The sequence below is a fragment of the Dromaius novaehollandiae genome, chromosome 5, assembly GCF_036370855.1.
Source record: "Dromaius novaehollandiae isolate bDroNov1 chromosome 5, bDroNov1.hap1, whole genome shotgun sequence".
Lineage (NCBI taxonomy): Eukaryota > Metazoa > Chordata > Aves > Casuariiformes > Dromaiidae > Dromaius > Dromaius novaehollandiae.
Genome location: NC_088102.1, coordinates 54,402,427 through 54,427,938, shown reverse-complemented (window position 1 = coordinate 54,427,938; position 25,512 = coordinate 54,402,427). Strand labels below are relative to the sequence as shown.

The 25,512-nt window shown below is 37.4% G+C and overlaps 1 protein-coding gene across 8 annotated transcripts in view; it reads right to left on the bottom strand.

Annotated features, from left to right (window-relative positions):
* The window catches only part of ANO5 (anoctamin 5), a 59,484-nt gene that overhangs the window by 32,385 nt on the left and 1,587 nt on the right, over nucleotides 1-25,512 (bottom strand). Inside the window, exons 2-5 of one of the 8 annotated variants that reach the window (XM_064512853.1) lie at nucleotides 16,641-16,685; nucleotides 14,382-14,452; nucleotides 6,989-7,036; nucleotides 37-150 (exon numbers count right to left, since the gene is read on the bottom strand). In XM_064512853.1, coding sequence (XP_064368923.1) covers nucleotides 37-150; nucleotides 6,989-7,036; nucleotides 14,382-14,452; nucleotides 16,641-16,685 — 278 coding nt within the window. Of the gene's footprint in view, nucleotides 1-36; nucleotides 151-1,344; nucleotides 1,390-6,988; nucleotides 7,037-14,381; nucleotides 14,453-16,640; nucleotides 16,686-25,512 lie in introns of all 8 variants that reach the window. The other 7 variants (XM_064512854.1, XM_064512856.1, XM_064512855.1 and 4 more) reach the window with 7 other exon arrangements.

The following is a 25,512-nucleotide window of genomic DNA, read 5'->3' as shown; positions in this document are numbered from 1 at the left end:
ACAAGAATTACAAAGATACCATAAGCAGCAGCTTACCAACTTTTTTTCCCATTCTTTATTAAGATCGTCCACATAGGAGAGAACAAAATCGATTCGACGGATACCATCCCTGAAGAAAATAGAATCTTTGCTTTCATGTCTTTTGTCAATCTGTGGAAAATACAGGGCTCCGATTACAACTCAAGTATTGCTGTTGCTCTAAAAAAACAACAGAACATAGAACAGTTTCCCCAAATTGCTTCAGTTTTTCAGTTTCTTCATAGTTGGAGATGTACTTGGGCAAGATTTAACAATGGCTTCATCCAGTTAAAAATAACTTCAAAATTAATTGCCCATACACACACACACGCTAAATATATTTCTTCTTATAGCAGTTGTTTATATGTTAGTGTGGGAGTGCCTGTGAACAACGCTATCATTTATTCTTTCACAGATTTTAGAATACATCAGAAATGATCAAGACAAATGGTATCTGACAGTATGATTTTTTTTCTGCAAAGTTAGTAGAAATGCCACTCTACCCAAAAGCAGATCAGGGACAGTTAAACTTCAAGCAGGTAGCAGAAAGTAAAATCCATGCATTTTCATCTCCATAACAAGGTCCAACCAGCCACCAGAGAGAAATGTGTCCCAGCAGTGATACTGAGGTGATCGCATACAGAATTAGTACACAAACTATACACAGGTTACATTTCATAGGATTCAAAATTGAGTACTTGCTTCCTTGGGGGAGGGCAGGGGGAAGACGACTAATAAAATGTACCAATTCAACAGGGAAATTAGTATTCCAACCGATCCACTAAGTTGATAGTTTCATTTATCAGCATGCCAGAATGTTGTATTAATAACATATCTTTTTCATTGAGTTAGGCTACAACAATTAATGTTATGTCAGTAAAGAATATTATCTCATTGCCCTAGTAAAGTTAACATCGTATTAGGCATATTATTTATTATTGTGCTGGTATTTATCTCTTCCAATTGTTGACAAGATTTCAGCTTCATACAACAAAGTGCTCTCTGTAGAGGCCAACACTCTAGTCTAAATTTAACTCTGTGCTGAGGAAATTTTTTTTTCCAGTCACACCCATCAACAAAAGTGGCATGTGAATTTGGTTCTCATTTTATTAGATTAGGAACAAGAACCAAATAATTTACACAGGGATATGTCAGTCTCCTCCCTCTTAAACTTTATAGAGATGCAAGTGAAAAAGTTTCTCTGAGAAAGCACAAAGTATTTTAACTGTGAACTTGGCTCCCAATTAACAAAAGGCATCACACAGTGAAGCATGTTATTACTGCAGCCATCCAAGCCACTTGCAATATCATTCATCACTGTTTTACCCTGAGACGTCGCTTCAGGAACAGATTATATCTCCTTCCACTCTGCTGGAATAACCAACAAGTCGTTAGCAAGCCCCACTGCTCCTCGCCGAGCCCCACACTGCAACTGCTTCAAGCCCACACTCCACCCCCAACTAAACTTAGTTAGAAACCTGTGTGCTTAAAGCCAAGAAAAACCTCAAATTATTAGAAAAAACAACCATCCACAGTCTGACTATAATATATCTTATATTAAAAAAAAAAAAAAAAAAGCAGCACTGGCATTCACTGAGCCAATAATCTCAGGCATTTTAAAATAAAGACCCCCCTACTGCTAATTGCCATTATTTCACTAATTAAACAGGTTAAAAAGGGAAAAAAAATAAAAAGCTTTTTTGTATGCAATACAAGTGTGACAACAAAAAACAAGCACCGACTAATGAATAGAGCATACATATTTCTCTTATGCTCATGTTTTGTTGGATCCTGTGGAACATAAAAACGACAACCATGTAATTCCAGAGCTGGCAAAATTATACGCAATAATATCCACATATTACAGAACACGTATTTATTTTCAAACAGGCTCAAGTTTAAAAAAAGAAAAAACACAAAACACACCCTTCTTGTTGAATAGTTTTGCACAACTTTATGCATCTTTCCCAGATACACTGACAACTGCTGAAACAGAACGCCAGCCTGTTTGGACTATCCACACATTCTGATGAACTTCTGCATTTCTGTAGTTATACTATCTTTGGGAGATACAAAACACTATTTTGCACATGAAACAGAAAAAAAACAAAAACAAAAAACTATAATTATTCATTCCCTGAAAGCACTGCAATCCTCTTTGTCTTCACTATCTGGTAATTCTGTTTTTTCCTTGTGAAATACTTAGAGCAGATGGATCAATGTAGACTACTTCGTAAGAACTGAAATCAGGACAGTACCTCAGAAAATGCTTTTGCTTCCCTATACAGTACATGATCATGTACAATTAAGAGGCTCACAAAAATAATGGAATCCATGGAAAGAAGAGAAAGTTAACATTTTCTAAGTTCTTTTTATTTTATGCCTACAGTTCTGTTTGTACAACTAACTGACAGACAACTTGCAATTGTTTAGATGTGAATTTGGTTAGTATATAGAACCACACAGAAATCTACACAGCACTAGTAGTACTGTAATTAGGGTTCAGTTATTTAAATGTTAAAATGCACTTTATGCAGCAACTTATAAAATTGGGAATCTGCCTAAAAATCACACCAACACAACCACCAACTTAAGAGGACAAAGGCTTTGTCCTAGTGAACTATCAAAAGCCATAAACACAAAGAAAAATAAAATGAGTTCAGCAATATTTACTTAAAGCTCCTGCCAAAGTCAAGTTTCCCAAATTCTTCAGGTAGCATAGTTATAATTAGCTCATTCCATACAGTTAAAGTAATATTTTCTCTTTACTGTAAAAGTCTGCTGGTTTTCTAAAAATGTATCACAATCAAGTTTGCTGTCATTGAAGTTTTGATTATTAATTTAGGTATGTGAAGATACAATAGTTATCTTTGGAACTGATTTGAGAAGGAGAGTACTCCTCAAATCTTTCTCCTTCTAAACATAATTATTCATCACAGAAAAGTGACAGGCCTAGTTATTAAACTCATAAATTATTCCTTCCCATTTTGCTGCTCTTGGATTTCACAACAAGATCAGTCTTGCATATTCATGCAATTTTGCGCATAAATGTGAACTTATAGGCCTAAAAATGTATATATATAAAAAACATTGGTAAGTTGCACTAGTTGCATAGCTGAGCCATAAAACATGATGGATTATTAAATTTTACTTTTTAATAGCTTTTCACAGAACTGTGATCAGAATACCTGACCTTAAGACAACCTACAGGTATTAAGCCACACCTCACCACAGTTAGCAGATACCCCGTTATGTTACTTGTGTATCTTCTAGAATACAAGTATCTGAATTAAAATTTCCCAAAGTGATACATACAGCAAGTAGAAGCTTTTGAATAATTGCTGTCCTCAACTACCCAATGAGGAATTACAGCAAAGGTGAAGCCAGACTCTTCAGAGGCACACAGCAAAAAGAGAAGAGGCAACGGTCACAAGTCCCAACAAGGGATATTCCTGCTCGATAAAAGGGAGCGGTTGAACAGGTGGAATAGGCTTCCCAAGAAGACAGTGGCATCTCCATGCTTAGAGATTTTCAAAACTTGACCAAGCAAGGTCCTCAGCAAGCTGATCGAACTGTGAGGTCAGCCTGGCCTTGAGCAGGAGGTTGGACTAAAGGACCTCCAGAGCTCCCTTCCAACCTAAGTTATTATACGATTCTATGAAAGGATAATACTGCATGTGTTCAATATTTACCAGTGCTTCCAAGAGTTCTACAAATCCATCTGCTACAAAGTAAATTTATAGTTCAAAAACATGTTCAAAAAACATTTTCAAAAAAATGGAAAGTGTCCTCCTATTTTCCTGTAGTAACACCAGTTTTAAAAGTCTAATCATCTCTGCAAGAACTAAGTGACTTCATAGCATCTGGACAGATCGGCTAACTGAACCCTGCAACTACCTACCGTACACGGCTGAATTTTCCTTTTATGTAGTTACATAAGTGCAAACTTACTGGATTCATATGAAGTTACATTAACATTCACAGTTTATCCCATATTGTTAACTTCTACCTAGACATCCACCTGAGCTTAGCATGTTGGACTATGTTCAGCTAAGCAGCAATCCAAATACCACTAAAAGCAAGTGTACTGCAATCCTCATAATAGATACAAACTGAAGTCCCAGGTAGGAATGTCTGACCAGGAGAGAGGCTACAAGAAAGACTAAAATATCAGTATCAAAATAAATAAAGCCTAGTCCAAGACAAAGTAAAAGTTCCAACACACCATGTTCAGTTTTGCCCAAACTGATTTGGGTAAAGTAAGTGGTGGCCAGTGGTTGCCACCCTTTACCTGCACTCAAAAATCCAATCCTTTAAACTCTGTCACACCACTAAATACTTTATGAACAGGTCTTCACCACCTCATCCCCACAGGGGCTTTAACTATGCTTCTCCAGATCCAAAGCAAACAAGCCAGTCACCACTAGCGGGAGTGGGGAAAGCAAACTGCTGGATGTGGCATCAACCACTAAACATCGTAACAGAAAGTGCTTCAGAGAAATGACTTTGGATTGCTGCTGAGTGACAGACTGTGGTAAACATTTCCTTAGCCTCACTCGCCCACCAGAATGCACAGACGTCTGACCTTGGTTAATTCAGCCAGCTATCCTTCAGGGGTCTGACTGCAGGAGAGTACCTGAACAGCAAATATATTTTGCAGGTGCCATTATATCAGGTATGAATGATTTAATCCTGTACCTTCTCACAGGATTCAAAGAAAAGCTATTTCTGGCCATCCACATAACCTCACACACTGCTTAGCACAGCTCTCTCCTTGCAGGCAACCAAGTTTCCTCCAAACTCACCTTGCTACCAAGTATCCTAGCCATCTCCATGCCTGCATGTTAGAAGACAGAGCATTTTTGCTTGGAGCAATACTTTCCAGATTAGCGTTCAATCAGAAAACTGCAAGGTTCTTAGGGGACTGCATTCAGAAAAACACTTCCCAAATTCAATTCTCTCCCTCCAGAGTGTAAAATGACACAAACATCCAACCCTGCATAACTGGGACTGCAGGTTCAGCAGTCAGCTTCCTTCAGCTGCTGCTTTTTCCATCTCAGAGTGAAAAGATCCTTTAAAGCAGTAACCAATACTAACCTAAGACCAAGGAACCTGATAAATTACATTCAGTAGAGTTATAGCATAATGAAGAATCTCTAGCTATAAGTATAATTAGTATAACTGGTAGGCTAGAGGGTTATATCAATAATATTATCCCCATCAGCACATCTAAGAAGTCTACAATCATAGCTCTACAATGCCAGAAAAGTGAAAAGTCGCTTAAGTTACAAAAAAAGAGGAAAAAAAAAATCATTCTGCAAAATTTTGCATGCTTACCTGGTACGGTTTACAAACCAAATATTTACTTACTTTTAATTACCTTCGATAATCACAGCGCTAATTTGTTTTTGTTACAGACAAGGTGACAAACCAAAAATGACTGTATTACAAAGCAATTAGTTAATTCTTCATAAATTAACAATCCACTGCAGAAATATTTCCAGAATACTGAAATGCATGAAAATGTAAGGGGTTTGAAAGCTGAATCAAAATAAAATATCCAAATAATTGAAAGGACAAGAAATACTCCATGACTTAAAAACAGAGTTATCATCATCCATCAGATTCCAAGTTTGCACAGAGTATTACATAAATCTTTACACCGAATGAAACACTGATTAAAGTTCTGCTGTGCTAAATGTACCGTTCAATAAAATTTATTTCCAAGAGCAAAAAACACTCCCATAAATGTATTCATACAACATATGCAAATATATAGGCATGCCACTGAAAATCGAACAGGCAAATTCCACTCTTGTTTATCAACAAGAACTTCAGTTCTTATTATACCGGAGATCCATTTGTTTCCGTCAATATTCTTCCTTAGAGGAGTCCATGTAACTGAAATGCTTATGCACTTCAAAGAAGTGCATAAAACAACTCTTAACACCATACATGTCCCAATTTCCAGTTATGCTTCATGCAGGCTACAAAGTTATAGACAAAAAATATTCCATTAAAAAAGAAAACGTGAGTTGGTTGGAGCTGAATTTTATAAGTATTTTTGCACCTTCGCTACATTTGTCTTACAACTTTGAACTACATTAAAATCCAAAAGCTTGGAAACATGCATTTTGAGGCTGTTTTCTTAAGATACCAAGATGTTCGCACTAAAATTTAAATGCGCAGAGGAAATCTCTCTGGATAAAAGACATTAAAAAAGAACCAAAGAAGAAAAAATAAAAACTATGCTAAGAGAATGTGTTAATGTAAGACACCAGAGCCCAATGTAAGCAAGCAGACAACTTTAATCTACCTCAGCATGTACTTCTCCAGTTATTTTAATTTTTTTTTTTTATTTCCCCCCCCCCCCCACGAAAGAATAATGGGTATTTAAGTTTTCTGGTATATATGGTAATTAATACAATTACCATGTTTGATAATTTCAGTGAGAGGATATTTTAAGCCTTTCCTTATTATTTACTGAAATAAGAAATGTATCACATATCAAATAATATCAGTGTTTATTTCTTCTCTTTGAAACTTTTTAAAGTATCATGCTGACTGAGACCTGCAGATTATTATAAAAAAAGGAATCCTGCATACGTTAATAACACCATAAGCAGAATATATTCTATATCCCATCAAACCAAAACAATAATAAAAAAGCAAAACTTTCCAGTTTTTTCCACCAATAGTTAATTTCTCAATTTTGCCTATTTGCTGCGTGAACCCTTTCAATTTGCTTGAGTTTATCAATTAAGCCATCACGTTATGTGCTCATGGGGCCATTTACTAGGAATAAACTTTAAAACCACATTCATTTTTATCTGCTTGAAAAACACAATTATTTTTAGAAGGACGGCCTCAAAACTGGAAAATTTTTTGGTAAGGGACCTTTTGGCACACAGTAATAGAAGACGCCACACAAATTCATGCAAGGAAGCATGAATATTTTTTTACTGCTTACCACTTGATGATCAGGGATGAGTAAAGTAGTCTCAGTGCTGTTTAGGCCCTGCCAGTGTTATTGCAGGAAAAACATAATGTTGTTAGTGATGACTCAAAGAATGTTTTTATTTTTTTTAAAAAAAGGAAAAAAAGCTATTTCAGAAGAAACAATGTAGCTTCTGGTTTAAGTTGGTGAAAAGCTCTTCTTAGTTGGATTTGCAGCCCAGATATAAGTTTAAACAAATCTCTCCCTCCTCACAGATCAACTGGCTCTCCAAACTACTGCCACTGACTTTTACATGGCCCATATTGAATTTTAATGATCAAGAACAACTTTTAAGACAAGCTATACAGTATTCCTCAGCATTTCCATTACGAATGTTACAGCCTGTAAACAACTTGGCACAGATTACAAGTTTACAAGATGCTAAAGAACAACTGATCAAAAATATTTTGTGTGTTTTAATTTCAAAAGAGAAAACATACAGAGCAAGGACTGTTGTGGTTGCACTCAGTACATGTGTGATGCCACTTATTTAGCTATCTTTTCAAAGCAAATGGAAATTATACCACGCACACTGAATGGGAACAAATATGATGAAATTAGTCTCCTAACGTAGACAGGGCAAATTCTTATCAGTCTTTATATTGGTCATGCCTAATGAGACTTGGGAGCACTTCCCAGCTTCTAATTCCGATGCATGCCAGGCGAGGCCCTAGCCTGACTTTAACCGTACAAGATCTGGGTGCACGTTATTTTGGTGAGTGTGGGCCTGGGGGGAGCTGCAACGTCCTCCGGCCGGATTCCACAACTGGATGCGTGGGCAACCAGCACATCAGGGAACTCTGCAAAGCAGAGCTATCCTGTGAACACGCATCTGTTAACTATTTGGGGTGCTCGCCCTACCACTCTAGGATTAGTTGCATGAACAAGGGATTTTGGCATCAAGCTTTACTAATAGAAAGGATAATGGTTTGCAATATCTAATTCTATTAGTTAGTAATTTCTCACAGCGTTGTTTCATATCTGCTTCTGAAAATGACTTGAGACAGACAGGTGTAGGCAGTGCAACTGAACAGCAGGAACGCGGTAAGAAAATACAGCGATTCTCTATGCAATGGAACTAACCTTCAGCAGTAACAGAACACTGACATCACTGCATGACTGTACCATTATTTATTGGATTGGGGCTGTAGTACTTCAAAAAGACCATTTCCCAAAATCCACTTTTCACAAAATATTGTGCATTAATTTCAAAATTAAAATTAAATGACAAATTTTCTTTTTTATTCAATCCTGCTCACTTTTTCTCTTCTATTAAAGTTTTACTTTAGAGAAACCACAACAGTTCATTTGCATAGTTTTGTAAAACAAACATGCTATTTTTGTTCCTGCTTACACTGTGAGGGAACAAATATATGTCTCTCCATTCTTTGCTGATGAGGCCATTTGAATGTTTGCTTATTTAAATAATAAAAAGAGTCTTTTTCATAATTTAGTCAAACACAGGAAGATCAATCTACCTGTCTTTTTCCAGGGAATCCACACAGAGAAGAGAAGCACTGCAAGCACAAATAATCACATTGTGCTCTTATCCCAGGGTAGTCTGAACTCACTAACCCTCTTGTCACTGATGCTAATGGAAAAACCTGTGCTATTTGTGGAGAAATAGAGGTTGAGACACTTAAGTGGGAAGTTTTCCCCAACTATATTCTGAAAATATCTGCCCTGTAAAGTACTGTACAAATTTGTGAACAGAGTGCAGTCTCACTTTTCCTTGTTCCCCAGAGGATTAATGACCTCTCCATTTCACACAGGCCCTCCCTGTGCAAGCTGACACCCTTCTCTCTCCTCTTCTCCCCTGCTGCCAAGTCTCCTCCTCATACTCCTTCCACTCACAGCTTTCCATATCCACGATTAGATAGATGTAAATATAGGCTTTAGCCACCTACTGGCCTTCAGATGCTACCCACACTGCTCCACTTGGAGATGGTATTTTAATACATTCAGCAAAAATCTAAAGTGAGGGGTGAAGACATACAGCAGGCACAGTCTAGCTATGGAAAACCCTTTGTGCATTCCTATGCTTTCTGTAAAATGCTTTCCTGTGAATCCAGGGAACTTACCCTGCTCTGCAATTAATTAACTAAAGCCACAAGGTTTAAGTACTGTAGAACTGCTGATATCCAACATACCTTTTCCCGAACATTTAAAATGTGAAAACTTTTGCAGTGATGCCACTTTTTGATTATACGACAAAGCGTGTACAGCACAGCAGACTTCAATCCTGATAAAACACAACCCCGAAATGAAAACTGAACAGTCCTTTCAGAAACACTCAGATAGTCTAACTTCGTTTAGATGAAAGTCAAGAAGAGAAGTTTGGCACTGGCGGCAGCAGAGTTCAGCTGGTCCTTAGCACTTGGAATCCTAGCTCCTACACCTTTGACTGACTTCTATGCCAAGAGTGTTTACCCTACTAAATACGCCTCAGGCTATGTTTCATTGTTACACTTAAAGCCTTTTCCTATTTCTTTCTAGATGCTGAAATTAATTTGGTCTGTTTTCACAATATTGTGTTTTATGTTCCTTTCTACATGAAAACACTGCTCTAAATTGAAACATGAACAAGCAAGAAAGTAATGAGCATTATGACAGTGTTTTTTCAGAGAGAAGAAAACAATTCATTTGAGATAGAGAGGTAAAGATCTTGAGCACCTGCTTGCTCTCATAAAAAACTGATGGCCCATACTGCTAATGTTGGTAAAATGCATTGCTTTATACATTTGACGGAGCTACAACAACTTACTTCTGCCCACAGCCTCGTTTAAGTAAAGGCTGCTGGTTCTCAGCTCTTCTCAGACTCAAGTCGATGCCACAATACAGGAAAATCCCCATTAACAGAAATACTGATTTAACAAACTTCCAGTGAGCATTTCTTTGGTGGGAAATTACTACAAAAGGTGAAAGTTTAATACATTATTCTGCAAAAAACAATTTTAGTTTCTCACAGCTAGAATGGGGCACAATCCTGCAGCTTCACTCAGAGAACAGTGCGACTGCCCTTTATGAGGCTGACAAACTTAAGATATATGCAGCAGATATACACAGCAAATACTGTAAGTGATTTTAAACTTCTTAATTGGAATAGGAGACAGATAAATATTCCTAAGTATATGCATCTTACAGAAGTTGAGAAATTACAAACTAGTTAGTGACTCAATCTCCCACAATATCTGAGTAGTCTTGAGATTATCCCACTTGAAAGGCCTAAAATTTTACTGTCAGGAAATTACATATGAATTCTAATTTTTAACCTTTCTTCTAATCCTTAAACAAAACACTTAATTAAGCTTCTTCCCTCCTGAGAACTGGAACTCTGTTTTGTCAGTAGCCATCATTCTCACTTACTTGGAAACTTCATCAACTAATTAGATCACTGAAAAAAGATGCAACATGCTATCAAAATATATTTGTACCATTATATATTTTCTAGCTCTATCTCCGCATAAACAGAAAGTACAGTAGAAAATTAGATTCTCAGCTTTTATTTCATTCATTTTCAAAACTGCTCAAGAAGACTATCAGAGGCATTTATATATTCCTTGAAACAGGAACTCCATAAAACCCAGTTCCGCTAGATTCTTTACAGAATCAATTAGGAGGGCTGCCTATCCCTGTTAGGGGTGGTTGTCCATGAACCACTGCTTTAACAGTCATAATTTGAAGCACAGTCCCCTTTGTAGCTTCTATTTAAAAGTATCCCTATCGTAACTCCTCTCTTTCCTCTCCTGTTTGCTGAAAAGCTCTCCATGCCTCCCTACAACAAAAGCATGAGATGACTCATGATTTAAAGCTTCTAATATGAAGGTCTGCTGAACTCTAAGTAATCCTGTTTCTTTTATCCTTCTGGGAGACTGACTGAAGTAAAATACAGAGACTCAACAAGAAGCAGATAAAAGAAAACAAGAAGGTAAAAAATAGGAAACAAGATGAAGGCACAAATACAAAACCATGAGGAAGGACCAAATGCATCACTCATGGTAACCACTATTGCTTTTTTAGGACCAGAGTTCGTCTGACTGCTGTTTTGTATATATTTCTGGCACACTTCACTTAATTTTTCCTTTTGTAATTTGTATAATGTTTCTGAACAAGGAATGATTTAAGTCAAATGAAAGCAAAGTTGAAAAAGTATTGCACTGATTTACAGCTAGGTAATGCTTTCTGTTCCCTGTATTTAAATCCAGAATCTTCTTTCCCTCCTTTGCTAAATCAACAGTACAAGCCATAACTTGTTCTCCCTACTGCTGAGAAGCATGCTATTGTTTTACATGTTTTTTTTCTTTTTCAAAAGAAAAGACAGGCCAAACATAATGAAGCTGTGACATGTAAATTCACTTAAGTCCTGCGACTGTCCCTTTTATTAATCAATTAAATTTCTGTTTTTAAATTCCTTTAGTTAATTAATTAAATGGTCTTAAGACTTTAAGTGTTAACATTTTTCTACTGCAGCATAGTTTTCAGTGAAGTACCAAAGAAAATGGTACATAAGAACAAGTTAGGTGTATATGACTACAGACTCCTTGGCAAGCCCTATTAACAGGCCCATCACAGACGTACATTCATAAACAGAGAAATACACTATCTGCCAAGAACAAGAACACAATATGTTGACCTGGGCTCAAAAGGGTCTTGGTGGAAAGAGGAAAAGCCACAGACTGACTTCTATGCCAGGAGTGTTTACCCTACTAAACCTCCCTGTAGTGCATTAAGGATGATGAAGGCAGGCTAGGGAAGAACTGAAATAAAGGAGACTCTTCTGGTTTGTAGAGAATTAAATTGAATTTGTGACAAAAGATGAAGAAAAAGGATTAGCATTATACAAAACATTTGGACTATGTTACTGTTGGAACGAATTCATGAAGACAGACTTCACTGATTTCACCTGAATATCTAGGACATAAATCTCCTAGAGCCAAGGCTTTCTCAGCTGATAAGAACGTTAAACTGGGAAAGAAGATTAAAAGAAGCTATGTAACTTCTATGTCTGGTTAATGCACAGGAAGTGAAAAATCAGGTAAATGAGACCATTGCAAGGGATATGGGGTAGGATGATGCAGAGCACAGGAGACAGTACTAACTCAAATGTAAGCAAGCATTAGATAACCAGCTCAGCTGGAGAAACAAACTGTATGTAAAGCCATTAGAAATTTGGGTCAGGTCCAAGAGAAAGACCTCAGTTGCAGTCTGGGCTACCAAACAGAGAAAACTGAACTGTGTGTGCAGAAAGTGAAACCAAACAGGTACCACAAACATGCTAGAAGAGCAATCTTTACTGGAAAAGAATTATTGAGAGAAATATGATTTTAAAAGGAAAACAAAAATCAGAGTATCTATATGGTTAAAAAAATATATATATAAAAGAGAAAGCTAAAGTCCCAGAAAACTGAAGCTAAGTTTGCTAGAAAGGAGAAACTGCCAAATATAAGTAGAACTAAAAGAAATATCAAAAGGTCCTTTAATTTTATAAATAAAAAGAGCACAAAAAGCAAAAGGACTGGAGGCTGACATGCGATGACAATGTGTTCAAAACAAGGTGTGTTCTAAACCTAAGCCACAGATCCCACAAATACTTTGTTTTGTCTTTCATTAGGCAAAACAAAGATACAAATGCAAGATAGCAGAGAATCATTTTTTAGAAACTGAAATTACCATAATTGAGATGGAAACAAGACTCAACCGCTTACTGAACTCTAGAGGGATAACTAAATAAGCTCCATTTCGGAATACTGAAAAAATTAGTAGAACAAACGTGCTATGTCTTCCTGGTGGGGAAGGCATGAAATCAGTCATCTGGTCAACTACAGACGTACCAATGTGACAATACTTTGTGCTACCTCACAACAAATTAAAAAGAAAAAAATAAGGAACATACCCAGTAGAAAATGAGAGAAAAAGCAGCACAAATTTACCAAAGATAAATTGTGCAAAGACAACCAGATGTACTTTTCATAAGGAGGCTCATTTCCCAGACAAGAAAGTGCTGAGAAGATCAAAGCATCTCCTCCTTTTCTGCTCCATCATGCATCTTCCACCCTTAAACAAGGTCCAAATCCTATGCCTCCACAGATATAAGACATGCCTCACATCCTTTTTCCTATGCTCCCTCTCTTCTCACATGAATCCTTTCAGATTTTGGTGAAATAGGTCATCTCCACCTGCACATAGATGCTCAAAAGGAACTCAGAATCAGCTTGAGACTCTGCTGCATATCATGGTATGATGCTTCATGTCATAATTTGAGATCTTATCTGCCCAGGTTTCAGTGAAGCATTTGATATGGCTGCTTAGTGAAAGTTTTCCCTAAGAAAAAGATTAGTACTAGAGTCCTCCAATAGACTGAGAAGTAGCAAAATCAAAATACTAAGTATTTTTAAAGATAGAATTTGGTAGACCTATAAAAATATTTATATGATTTGGTTGCATGCGATAGCAAGACATAGATCTGTGTAATCTAGGAAACACTTCTGAGTTTCACAGGACCACCTCTCCTTTTGCTTCCTAGAGGTAGGTGATGAAACGTCTTACACTTAAAAAGTTCAACAGAGCAACCAGTTTGCCAACACTCAGTTCAACAGAGCACTCACAGTACAAGACTGCATGTCAATGGAGCAACCTTCCCTATCTTCCTCTAAAAACATAATAACCATAATAACAAAATTATATGATAATGAAGACATTAAAATAAAACACTGATTTCAAGACCATGTATATTTCCATGCTATGTTCATATCTGTTTTTAACTGAAACATATAGTAAACATATACCTCCATCTAAGATAGTGTACTGTGTGTATTAAGCAATGAGGTACCATGAGAAATGAATGGCTGATTATGTTTTTTAGATTGCATATGTAATTCCTACAACCACACCTTCATTTAGCTTCTCATAAATCTTGCTGCACTCTTAAAAAGTTCCTAGAGCAAAGGCATGCAACAGTGCCCTGATTTCCCCATCAAGCCAGTAATGTAACACACAGCATAAAAAGAAGTGTTGAGTTTGTGCAGGAGCATTATGTTTTTCCAGTTGCCAAAACATTGTATTATCATGTGATTCTTACTCAGCTTGGTATTAGAAATACTGCTAAGCCCATGCTGTTTTCCACTATTGACAGTACTGATGCTCTGTAAAGTCTTTTGTAAGAGACTGTGTAGCAGTGTTACTTCCATGACTTCGCTCCTTAAAAACACTAGAGAAAGAAAACTTGTACACAGATAAATATGTATGTACCAGAGAATCTAAAAGAAATGTTTTTCAGAACTAATACTGTCTTTCATAGCATCATTCCTCTTTCTACCATTAGTATTTACAGATTTGCAATGTTAACACTGAGTGCGCTATACCTTACCTCAGAGCTGCTTGGGATTTCAGATCCTGTTGTTGAAACAGTTTCACATAGAGGTCCATTGCATTCTTCTCCTAGAGAACATTGAAAGAAAAAATCATATGCATACATTCCTCCTTTTAAAATATTCTTGTATTTGAAAAATGACGTAAAAGTTCAAGGCACCATACAACAACCAACCAAAAGCAACAGCTGGAAAATAATACTCAGACACAAAGTCTTAAAGAATGAATCTTTGAAGGGAAAAAGAATGCTGTGAGACACAATATCTGCAATCTGCCCAGGCTAGTTGTAACCTTGCAGTCATAGAAACAAATTTTTAACTCTGACAGTCAAACAAAATATATTAGTATCATGTATTTGAGAAGATAATGTTTTTTCTTGCTTCAAATGTCTAATTGATTAATATATACAAGAGTCACACACTGGGAACTTCGTTGCCTGAATTCTGAAAGTTCAATTATCTCTGGGGTTGTTTGCCAGAAAGCGAAGTCACCTTTTTTGTGGCTAAGGGATCAACGGTGTATAACCGTGAGAGGTCACACTGGGGCCCTACATATTATAGATGCCCATGTAATGGAGGTACGACAAGAGAATCAAGAACAGTAACATCAGCTTAAATTACTAGGCTTCCCACTGTTTAAAACAAAGTCCTTAATTTTAACAGCAGCACTATTTCTGGAATGACTTCCCCACAAAGAGTTAGTCCACCAAATACTAAATGTTAACATTACACGGGAAATCACATTGAGCAATGGTCCTTGTAATTTAAAAGTGTCCATCTGATGCCAAAAGAAACTGGTCAATGATATAATACAGCATTCAGAAGCACCTTCATTATAGCATGTTTAAAGTTGTTGCATGTTATTCTGTCAAAGCAAAATATGCCTGCAGAAGTCTGTATTAGATATCTCACAATTTGAACACAGAAGTTTTATTTATGCACCTGTAGAAAGGTATTTGCACATGCTGATACACATGTGGAGACTCGTGTTAAGTCATCTCTAAAGAGTTAGTGCAGAAGTAACTGATTTAGGCTCATTCTTCCTACCCAACAATACCGTGACAGCTTCAGGGACTATGCCCTTTCTAAAACAGAACACCAAACACTGAAAAGGTTTAAAGAGAAAGCTGCAGCATGGAACAGAATTCAGTTCACGGCCCGCCCGCCCCCCCCCCCCCCCAACACAAACATTTAATATCCAAGATAAACGAATGGCACGTAACAGGAGAGTATCACAATAAGAACATGGAAGTCTACCTGAAAAATGACTATCAAAATATTCAAATTAATTTACTTCAGAAACTGTTTGTGCAAGAACATTCCTGCAAGAGGCTGTACCTTCAGACAAGGCTGGCTCTAAACATAAGCCAACTAGGCAGTTGCCTAGGACAGCAGACTGCTGGCTGATGAAAGAGAAGAAGCATAAAGTTCACGCTCAATGCCTACTTGCCCTGTACTGCTGGAAATCAGGTTACTTGCTGCTGCTTTAGAGAAGGTAGCAAGCCCAGGGCCCAGGAGCCATAACCTCAGGTTCTGGGGATCTTCATCAAAAGTTCTGTCACATAATCCTCTGTGCCAGAAACAGCCTGACACTTCATTTCTGGGGCAGAAATACTCAATTTTGCCTATGCTGCTGAGGGAACTAAGACTCTGCAGCCTAGAACAGCAGCCTTCAGTCTTATATTATTTTGATAACTGTAGGAATGGTAATCCAGAAATTTTAACTTCAGGAACAAGCACAATTCAGAGTTTTACTTTAACGCTCTTCAATAAGAAAGTTGATAACTTATGCAACCTGTGAAAAGAAATCCATTACTGCTTTCCTGGCACCTCTGATCTAGGGGAATAAAACAGAACAATCCAAGTAAAGCACACAAGATGACAAAAAAGAGAACATGAAACATATAATAAATGAGAAGTACAACATACTCAAAAGGTTCACTCCTTGAAAAGCACATAAACATGTTCCTAAACAGCAGGAGTATAAGAAATGTATGTCCATGTCATGTGGGAGGGTGTAAAGGAGCCACAACACAGAATCACAACATGTACCGCACCAGCAACAGAGATGCCTGGTAAGTTCTTAACCATGACAGCAGCCCACAGATAAATAAGAACTGACTGTAAATTACACTGCAAAAAACCTTGATTGTATGCAATATGAAGGACTCAAGCTAAAGCCTGATTCCCAGAGGCTGTCAGCAAACAGAAACTAACAGAGGACACACAAGACAGACGAAAACTAGTTAGTACAATACCTTCTGACCGCCACGGCTTGAAGTTGGTGAGAGTCACAATGTCATCTTGAAAGGAAAAAAATACTTCAGTAAAAACCAAAAGTCTTCTGAAGCAAAGTCCACTTTGAACATTAACCCATTAAATAAATTTCCTCTCTCCTTTACTATAAGACCACTATATCCAAAAAAAAGAACAAGCATTAAACCCAAAGATTACGAGCTACACAAAAAGCATGGTGCAGGTTCCCCTTGAAATAACAACATTCACCTTTCTGTCCAGGTACTGTAAGGCACCATATTCAGCAACATACACAAGGATGTCATTTGCCCATACAACAGCAGGGAGGGCTGTAGAGGTTTCCGCTAGCCAAGAAAACGCTTTTAAAAAACACTTCAAGAAATTCCATCTTCATGTCTAGAGAGAGTTAGTTAATCATCATAGTTAAGGGAACCACCTTGCTCTTCTACACTACGTGCTTTATAGTATGTAAGATGTTCTAAAAATGTCTGCACACCAAAGAAGAATGAATGAGGACATCCACTGAACATAAATGGCCCTTCAATGCAAAATTCATTTGCACAAAAGTTGCAGTCACTTCCTGTGACTTTTTTTGTTCAAAATTAAGCACAGAACAACACTGTAACTATCAGAATCCATTTAAGTAGCTTCAAGTATAAATAATTTTGTTTCAAGTTATTGCCCTTTCATAGGCATACACATGTCATATGAGTAAAAAAGCACCTCTTTCCCAATGTAGCCATTACCTCCAGCAGCCTTACAGTTCTGCACAAAGCTATCTGTAATTCCTTAAATACAGGAATCTTGGAAGTTTGCACACTATTGGCAATGACTGAGCTTCACATGGCCTATGATTCTGTAGTATTATTAACCCTCATTGCCCCAAACTACATCCTACTAAAGGGCAACCTACTTATAAACATTCAGTATGTCACCCACAAGGATTACAGAACTTTTCTCTTTCAATTACAGACCTGGAAGATGAGAGCAACAGTGATCCAAACCAGTTCAGAGAAATCAACATTCAGAATGGAAGACTGGCAAAGATAATCGGGACTGATTGGGTCTTTCAGAATACATGTCATTTCCTCCACACAAAAAGGTACTTTTACTAGTACAGTCTTATGATTTGTGTAACAAGCACAAAAAACAAGGCTTCTTGTGTAATGCAATGATTAGGCATTCTAGACTAGTAAGTTTGTTCTAACTGCGTGAACCACTTTTCCTGAAAAATACTTCTTTTTCAGCATGGCAAAAGTGATAACAGGAATTTAATTGCACATCCAGCCCAGCCAGTAAGACTCTAACATCTTTAACAGCACCCAACTGGCAATTTCCCTGGACAATGATGATCTGTGACACTCCAGCATCCTCAGGGAGAGCTGGGGTATAGGGGCCGATGGGAGGGAAAAAAAAGCATGGCCAACGATGCTACACTCAAAATACACTTGGGTGCTGAGCAGCTGGTATGTAGTTACTGCAGTCTGGCATAGTTTAGAGCAACTCTGTGTCAGAATACAGAGTAAGATTAGGCATTTTAAAGTTTCTCTTTCTTTCAACTTCTAGCGCCCTGACTCATCCACACCAAGTAGAGCTCTTGCACAGATGACAAATCAGCTAAAAACTCTCACAGCTGCATCTCACTCCCCCTATTGTAATGAGTCCTTAAAAGGTTTATACCTCCCTCTGGTACAATAGGAAACCTGCCAGGATTTTTAGAAACTTCCCTATCTTCCACTAGGCCTCAATTTTTTAAATGAATCCTCATGCTTTCTTCAGCAATTTTTTGCCATCTTCTACCAAAGCAGAGGCCTGAGCTCTGAGACAGGGCCTAGACAATGCACGCACAGTCCGATATTTAGAACCGAATTTGCAGAAGACAGCAAACGAGCAGAAAGCCAATTAAGGCAGCAAGCCAAAACGCTGAGGGCGGAAGTGTCTTGCATCATCCTTCCCCCCCTCCCTGGCAGGGAAAAGCAAAGCTCTTTCACTCAGTATTCACAGATGCCTTAAACAGACACTGGAACAGTGACAGCTCCCAGGTCTCTCCCTTCCAACACCAACACCTTACACATGGAAGTAAGGGTACACACTCACTGTGGCTCAATCAACCTTTACTCAGGAGCACCTATAACGGTCAGAATGAATATCAGAGCGTGAAATAAATAATGCAGTTGAAATGCCCCGGCAATTCAGAAGACAAGGCAGGTAAGACTAAAGCGTTACTGATAGCCACATTGAGGAACATACTGGCAGATGCTGGGTATGCTTCTACCAGTAAAAATGTAAACATATTAGGTGCTTCCAGGGCCCAGTGGCAGTCAAACAGATACTTTAAGGATCAAACTTTCCATTTTGCTGCTAAAATGAGAATGTCATCTACACTTGCACACTTAGGACGGCTAGTAGATCTATCCTAAAGGAAAAGTCAGAGCCAGAATTCTTAGACAGAAGCTAACAAATTGTTTATTGCTTAGCAGAAGACAGCATTATTACTAGCACCATTATTATTTTTAGTATTATTTCAAAAATATTGCTTCTATATACTTCCATGATTTTTTCCACACATAGCCACAACGTCCCTTTCAGTCAACAAAAACTAGCAGGAAAAAAAAAAAAACTTTTGGACTTGTCAGATTGCTCTGCATTCATCAGACACTTCTGGCACATCAGTTTATGCACATTATATATATATACACACACCCAATGTTTTGATGTTTCAGGTGAAACAAAACTAACAAAATCAAATTTATATTCCAGCTATTATGAAGCAGCTGCTTCATACTACAATGACATTTGCTAATATTTGTCATTAGGAAGCAGTGAAAAAAAATTATCACTGTAGGATTGCAGTTTGTACTTATCAACGGGTACTTACTGATTACTATCTCTGATCTAGGAGTTCAATTCAGCACTGAGTCATTAACAAAAATGCATACTCAACAAATACTTCTCCAGAATAAAGCCACTAATTCCAAGTAATCTTTAAAAGTTAGCATTTTAAGTGCTTGCATATCTAAAAAAATATGACTTTAAAATGACTTATTAACTCTATTTATATGCCTATTGATCATAACCTCCCAACTCACATAATGTACACACCCCTGCTCCACAGTGATACAAGTTGCTGCGCCCTGGTTTCCTGGGATTGCTTCCTGGGACCGGAAGGGAACCACGGTACACTGACTAAATTCCTGCCCTGGATGACTAGGTTGCCTGGGGAAACTGAGGACCCACCTAGTACACTGGCTCCTGAGCCAGTACATGTTACTACTTCTTATCAGTACAGTTGCAATGACGCCAGGAGAAGTAGCAAGAGTAGCGTCTGTACTCCTCAACCAAAGATTCAATCTCAAGATTATTCCTGAAGTGGTGGTTTACACACATTCAGAGCTGCTAAAAATTTAAATCTATTCCTTAGCAATTAAAACATTAAGTTTCCAGTAAATCCAAGATAACTTAGTAGGAACTTTTTAAAAGTACTTTATGACTCACTTTAAGAACTAATCATACTGACGTTAACAAGTCATACCAAGCTAGTTGTGCATTTTTAATTCCATTACACATACACATGGACACAAAGAAGAGAGACATAAAATCTACCACACATCAAAAGATTTAGAAAAGCTGACTTTTCTTTTTTTTTTTTTTTTACTAGACACTGCACACAATCTAGCAACAATCAGTATTACTGAAAGGGAGGGACACATCTTCAAATTAACAGATACAAAACCCCCAGTATAACTTCTTTTCTATGTTTAGGATATTAACGTGCAGAAACAACAGATTTCTTTGGAAGCAAATACTACTCTTATTTTCATAATCTCTCTTCAGAATTTGCAGAGACTTAACATTTCTCAGTCACCTGAGAAAACTCTGTTCTCATAACAGGCTGAATTTTCATTTTGACTTTTATTTATACAAAGAAAGTGTAATATTCCAAATGAGTAGCAATAAATAAAACTTGCTATAGAAAGCTGAATGATCTCATACTTCTCATCTGAAGATGTTAAGGCGCATATACAAACCTGTTCTAGCTAGAAACTTCTGAGCACATATGAACAAGTTGCCATGTGCTCACTAAAACAGTTTACATAAGCATAGCTATTTATATACCCTGTGAATTCTGTGCACCTCCATCTCCAGAAATCAGAATTAAGTTAAAACTGAATGCATTAATCTGCTTCACAGACATTAATTTATAACATGTGCTTTATTATTAAATAAGTGACTCCAGAGAACAGGAATTTATCAATATATAGAAAGTAAATGAAGAAAACCTCGTATTTTAACAGACAAATATATGGGAGAGAAATCTAGTCCTAGCAATAAAGAAAGTCTCATTTACTATTTACAAAAGATAGGAAGGATAGCTCCTACATGCTAAAACATCATCTAGGGTAACAAGTCAGAAAGGAGGAATCAGTGAGTGTTATCACCTTACAGAGTGCCAACCACGTACAACATACTGACCTAATTTTTACTCACTTTTAATCTCTAGTACAGTAAATGGGTAGCTTAAACCCAGAATTTGTGCTTTGCTTCTAGCTGCCTTCCTTTTAAAGAATCATAAAACTTCCCATTTTGATTAGGGGGCACTGGGTCTAAAAAAAGAAATTGCGTAAATCTGTTCTTAGCAAAAAAACCACAGGCAGAGTTTTCTAACATATAACTTGAACAGCATTTTAATGTGGTTTAGGCAATAACCACGACCATATTGTCAGTCTTGTCTACCCTGGGACACAGCGTGTGCTACAATTTACTGTGGGCACTGAAGTCAGCATTTATACCTTTCAGGTACCATCATTTTACAGAGTGACACATGTAACAGGTACAAACAAATAAAAAAAGAAAACCCAAATCAACGATATCATAGAAACTGAGGAAATCTTAAATTGTGTAACATTTAAGCGTGTGTAAGTAAAGGGGAATAGGATGGCAAATAAATCTCAGAAAAGCAGGATGGTAAATACCAGAGTTCAGAAATAATCCTGACAATTTATGAAGCAGTATGGCCATGATGGCTTTCACTTAGACTATTCACATGCTCAGGGCCAGACTGCAATCAGCGTTATATGACCGCAGAAGCAGACAAAACAGCCCAAGCAATTCATTTTCCTTGCACATTTATAAAAATGCCAGGTGTATTCAAATATCATGTACGAAAAGTGGAAGAAAGGGGAACTATTTCACAGCTCAAGGGAATTACAAGTACTTCAAAAAGTGTAATACAGACTTCTCTTCCTAGTGTTCGCTGAAGCCCATTATTCATTAATGCATTTCTCCAGCTTCCTCTGAAAACACTGATGCAACACAATCTCCCATTTTATTATTCTTCACCATTTGTATTTGTGTTGCATTAGTTCTTCGGAATACTGGGAGACCCAATGTACTATTCATTCAAGGGACATAGATAAAAGATCCATCTGTGTATGACATGTTTTCTCTAGACACTGCAAGAGAAAAGCAATATATGAACAGCGAAATAAGAAGATGAGGAAAAAGCACCAAAGAAAAAAAAAAGGAGGGGGGAGCAGCAGGGCTGTAGCATAAGCTAAGAAAATACGTGACTTGTACTCTTCTTAAGACAGTGACAAGCACTATATGGAGAACCACACCTTGCATTTACTGTCCACTGGTAATAGTCCTGAATTTCATGTTACCAGGACATTTAATTTCAGATGGCCAATTTCACCTGCAATTTTTTGTTTTCTCGTCCTCATGCTCTAGTTCAAAATTATTTTGGTTTTGCTTCCAGTGAAATGTGGGAGCAATGCCTGCACTACTGGGGTCACTGAGAATTTTGCTACCATATTCCACAGAATAAAGATTTTATTTTCTTATGTTAAACAACATAAGAGTATACCAACATAAAAAGACTTCAAATGAATCCCAGAAAAAAAACAAACAAAAAAAAATTTCCTGAACTACAAGTTTGCAAGACTAACTTTTTCTGTCCAAATTACTTTAAGAAAAGATGGAGTAACCGCAGAAGTCAAATATAAGCCCCGGAGAGAAATGTTTCCCATCAATCAAGAAAATGGGGCCATGGCTCCCATCACTTCATTTCTGATGTGAGCACCAGTTTGTTAACAGGGCTGATATAAAGAAAGGTATCTAACTTGCCAACAGCCTCAAAAATGCATGTCTGCTAGTCATTACTCATCAGCATGATGTATTTCTAGCACACCACAAATTAGGCAAACATAGGCTTTATGATTTCCTACCCAAGAGCTAAGAAAATCCCTTTGGAATAACAAACCACACGGCCCTTTGTAATTTAGGGCCAGGGCAGAAAATTAAAGACCAACTGTTGGGATCCTGAGCCCTACCCACAGGGCCTGCTGTGTTCTGTTATCTTGCCAAAGGCCCGGTTTCACATTTACCCTTGGGAGCCTGCTAAGGAGAAGATGATCACACAAGATTTCCAGTTTTAAACTGTACTTTACTGAAAAATATTCTCTCCTGCTAAAAAAGTGCACTTGGAACATCTAACTCCACTGTCTCTACTGGTTGTCACCAATAACCAGAGAACAACGGTTCTGACTGTACCAGAAGATCTACAAACACACAAGATGAAACAATGAAGTGCTTATATCTTACCGTTGGTGAATGAGTGATCCATGTATACTTAAAAAAAAATCTAATCTGAAACAATTCAAAATCTGAAATCGTTGCCTGAAGGTTGGAAACCCTTCCTTTAAGGACTGGTGCAAGGGAGAAATAATGGTGGAGTTTTTTCTTCTAATTTATGAGCAAAAAGGTGAGATTGTAAAACCCTTTCTCAAGACACAGGCTAGACAGCATTCACCTGAGCTGTGAGAGATGGCTGTTCTGTTCTTTATTCTACCTGAGGGATTCAGCTCTATTTCCGAGCTCTCAGAAGAGTGGCCTAAACATTAACCCAATAGCAATTATGTGGGATAAGGCATGTGTGAAACTCTTAAATTTCCTCTTTGGAGCTGCACTACTTTGCTAGTCACTGGGCTGCGGAGAGAGTATGTAAGAGTGACTTTAACCTCATATGCAGGGTCCTCATCTAAAAGTATTATAGGTCTCAGTCACCAATCTAGGGCCTTTTTTATTTTTTTATTGACACAGTCTTTGGATAGAATTCATATTTAAGAAGTGCGGTGGAATGGGGTTGAAGTTTTCAGTTTTTCATTAAAAACACCACAGCATATGCATGGCAGAGATATAAAGCACTATTATGCCAAGCTGTAAGAATCAGTTCCAAAACACACACTTTCCTACCACAAACTGCAGTTTTCTGTTAAAACAAGGTTTACCTTTTGGATAACCAGCACATACCTGAACTGTGCCTGGACAGTGATGCATCTCAGCCAGTAAAGAAATTCCGTTCAGGAGTTACATGTTGGTTAATCTAATGGAACAGTTTCTCACTTATCTTTCATATTCTGAATATGTGTTTACATTTGTTGCAGTTTTTATTTCATTGTCTAGGAATAGTCTTTCAAATTGTTTTCTGGTTCACAAATCTTCCAGTTTAGTCCTGTGGGAACATGATATCCCATTCTACATTATATCTCCATTTCTACAAATGGACCAGAAATTATTACATACATTTCTTCAATAATTAATGACAGATGTGGCTTTGAAAAGAGCCCCATATTTAATTTTTATTATTGGTATTAATCATAATAGTTCCAATTATGTATGTGCAGTAACACTATCAAATGATATTAAAATTTGGCCCAGAATGCTGATGCATTATTAGAATGCAATAAACTGGAATAAATGCTGTTCAGAAGTCACCACATCAGCTTTTCTTGATATTTTGCTACCTACTTTCTCAGATGATGGAAGATGAGCAAGATGCCAAACAACAGAAGCCAGCATTTGAAATTAGAGCAATCAAGGTAAATCTTAGAAACACGATCCATAGCAGAGACCAGTCTCCTGCTACTGAAGGCAAATGCTGTATAATCTCTTACCATCTGCTACAATACGCTGGGTTCAAACCACACTTTCAGAAGTTTTGCAAAAAGAACCCCCAATACACAGGTGGCCCATTTCAAAACATGACACTGAGCCAATTACTAGTTTCCGGAAGATTCACAGCCTCAGGACATATCCCACAACACAGCTAGTGTAGTACTAATATTTCAGGCTAAAAAAAAAAAAAAATTTGTAATAACACTGAAAGACAGCACAGACCTAAGGAAATACGCCTAACAACATATTATGGTCTTCTTCCTGTGATATTTATATTCAGATTTCACAAGTTCATTTTTCTTAGTTTTTAATATTTAGGTAAATATCACATCTTCAACAAAAAGCGAAACCACACAAATGCAAATGGAAACTATTACCTCATTCTGCTATAATTCAACAGGAAGCAAGAAAGCTTCCTTCAAGGTAGAAGGCTCGGCATATGGCCTCTACGTGCAGACCGCAAGCTGAACTTTCTGCTGCTGGTAGGTAGGTTTTCATTTACATAACCTATTCTTCAGGATTTACTATTGAAATGCAGTAGTAAAACAGAATTAAATGCACGTTCACTCGCCAAATAAGAGCATGTCTTTAAGGAAAATATGCAGCAGTTGCCCTTCCTCCTGCCTTGTTCCTACCGACTCACACAGACCCTCCTTCTGCACGTCAGATATCTACAGCGTTGAGTCTCCTTAAGAGGCTACGTTTTTCTCAGAAGCACAAAGCACGTGTTTAGATCTACTAGAAGTCCTAGTGGAGATCTTATGTGCATATTGTTAACTTTCATAGACCGCTACTGATGGAAGATTATTTAATCAAAGACTTTTTTACCCTAAGAAATTCTTGAACAACATATTAACATAGACGTTTTCTCCTCTATCTACTACAGTCCAATTTCTGCTTCAGCAAAGTGATAAGATA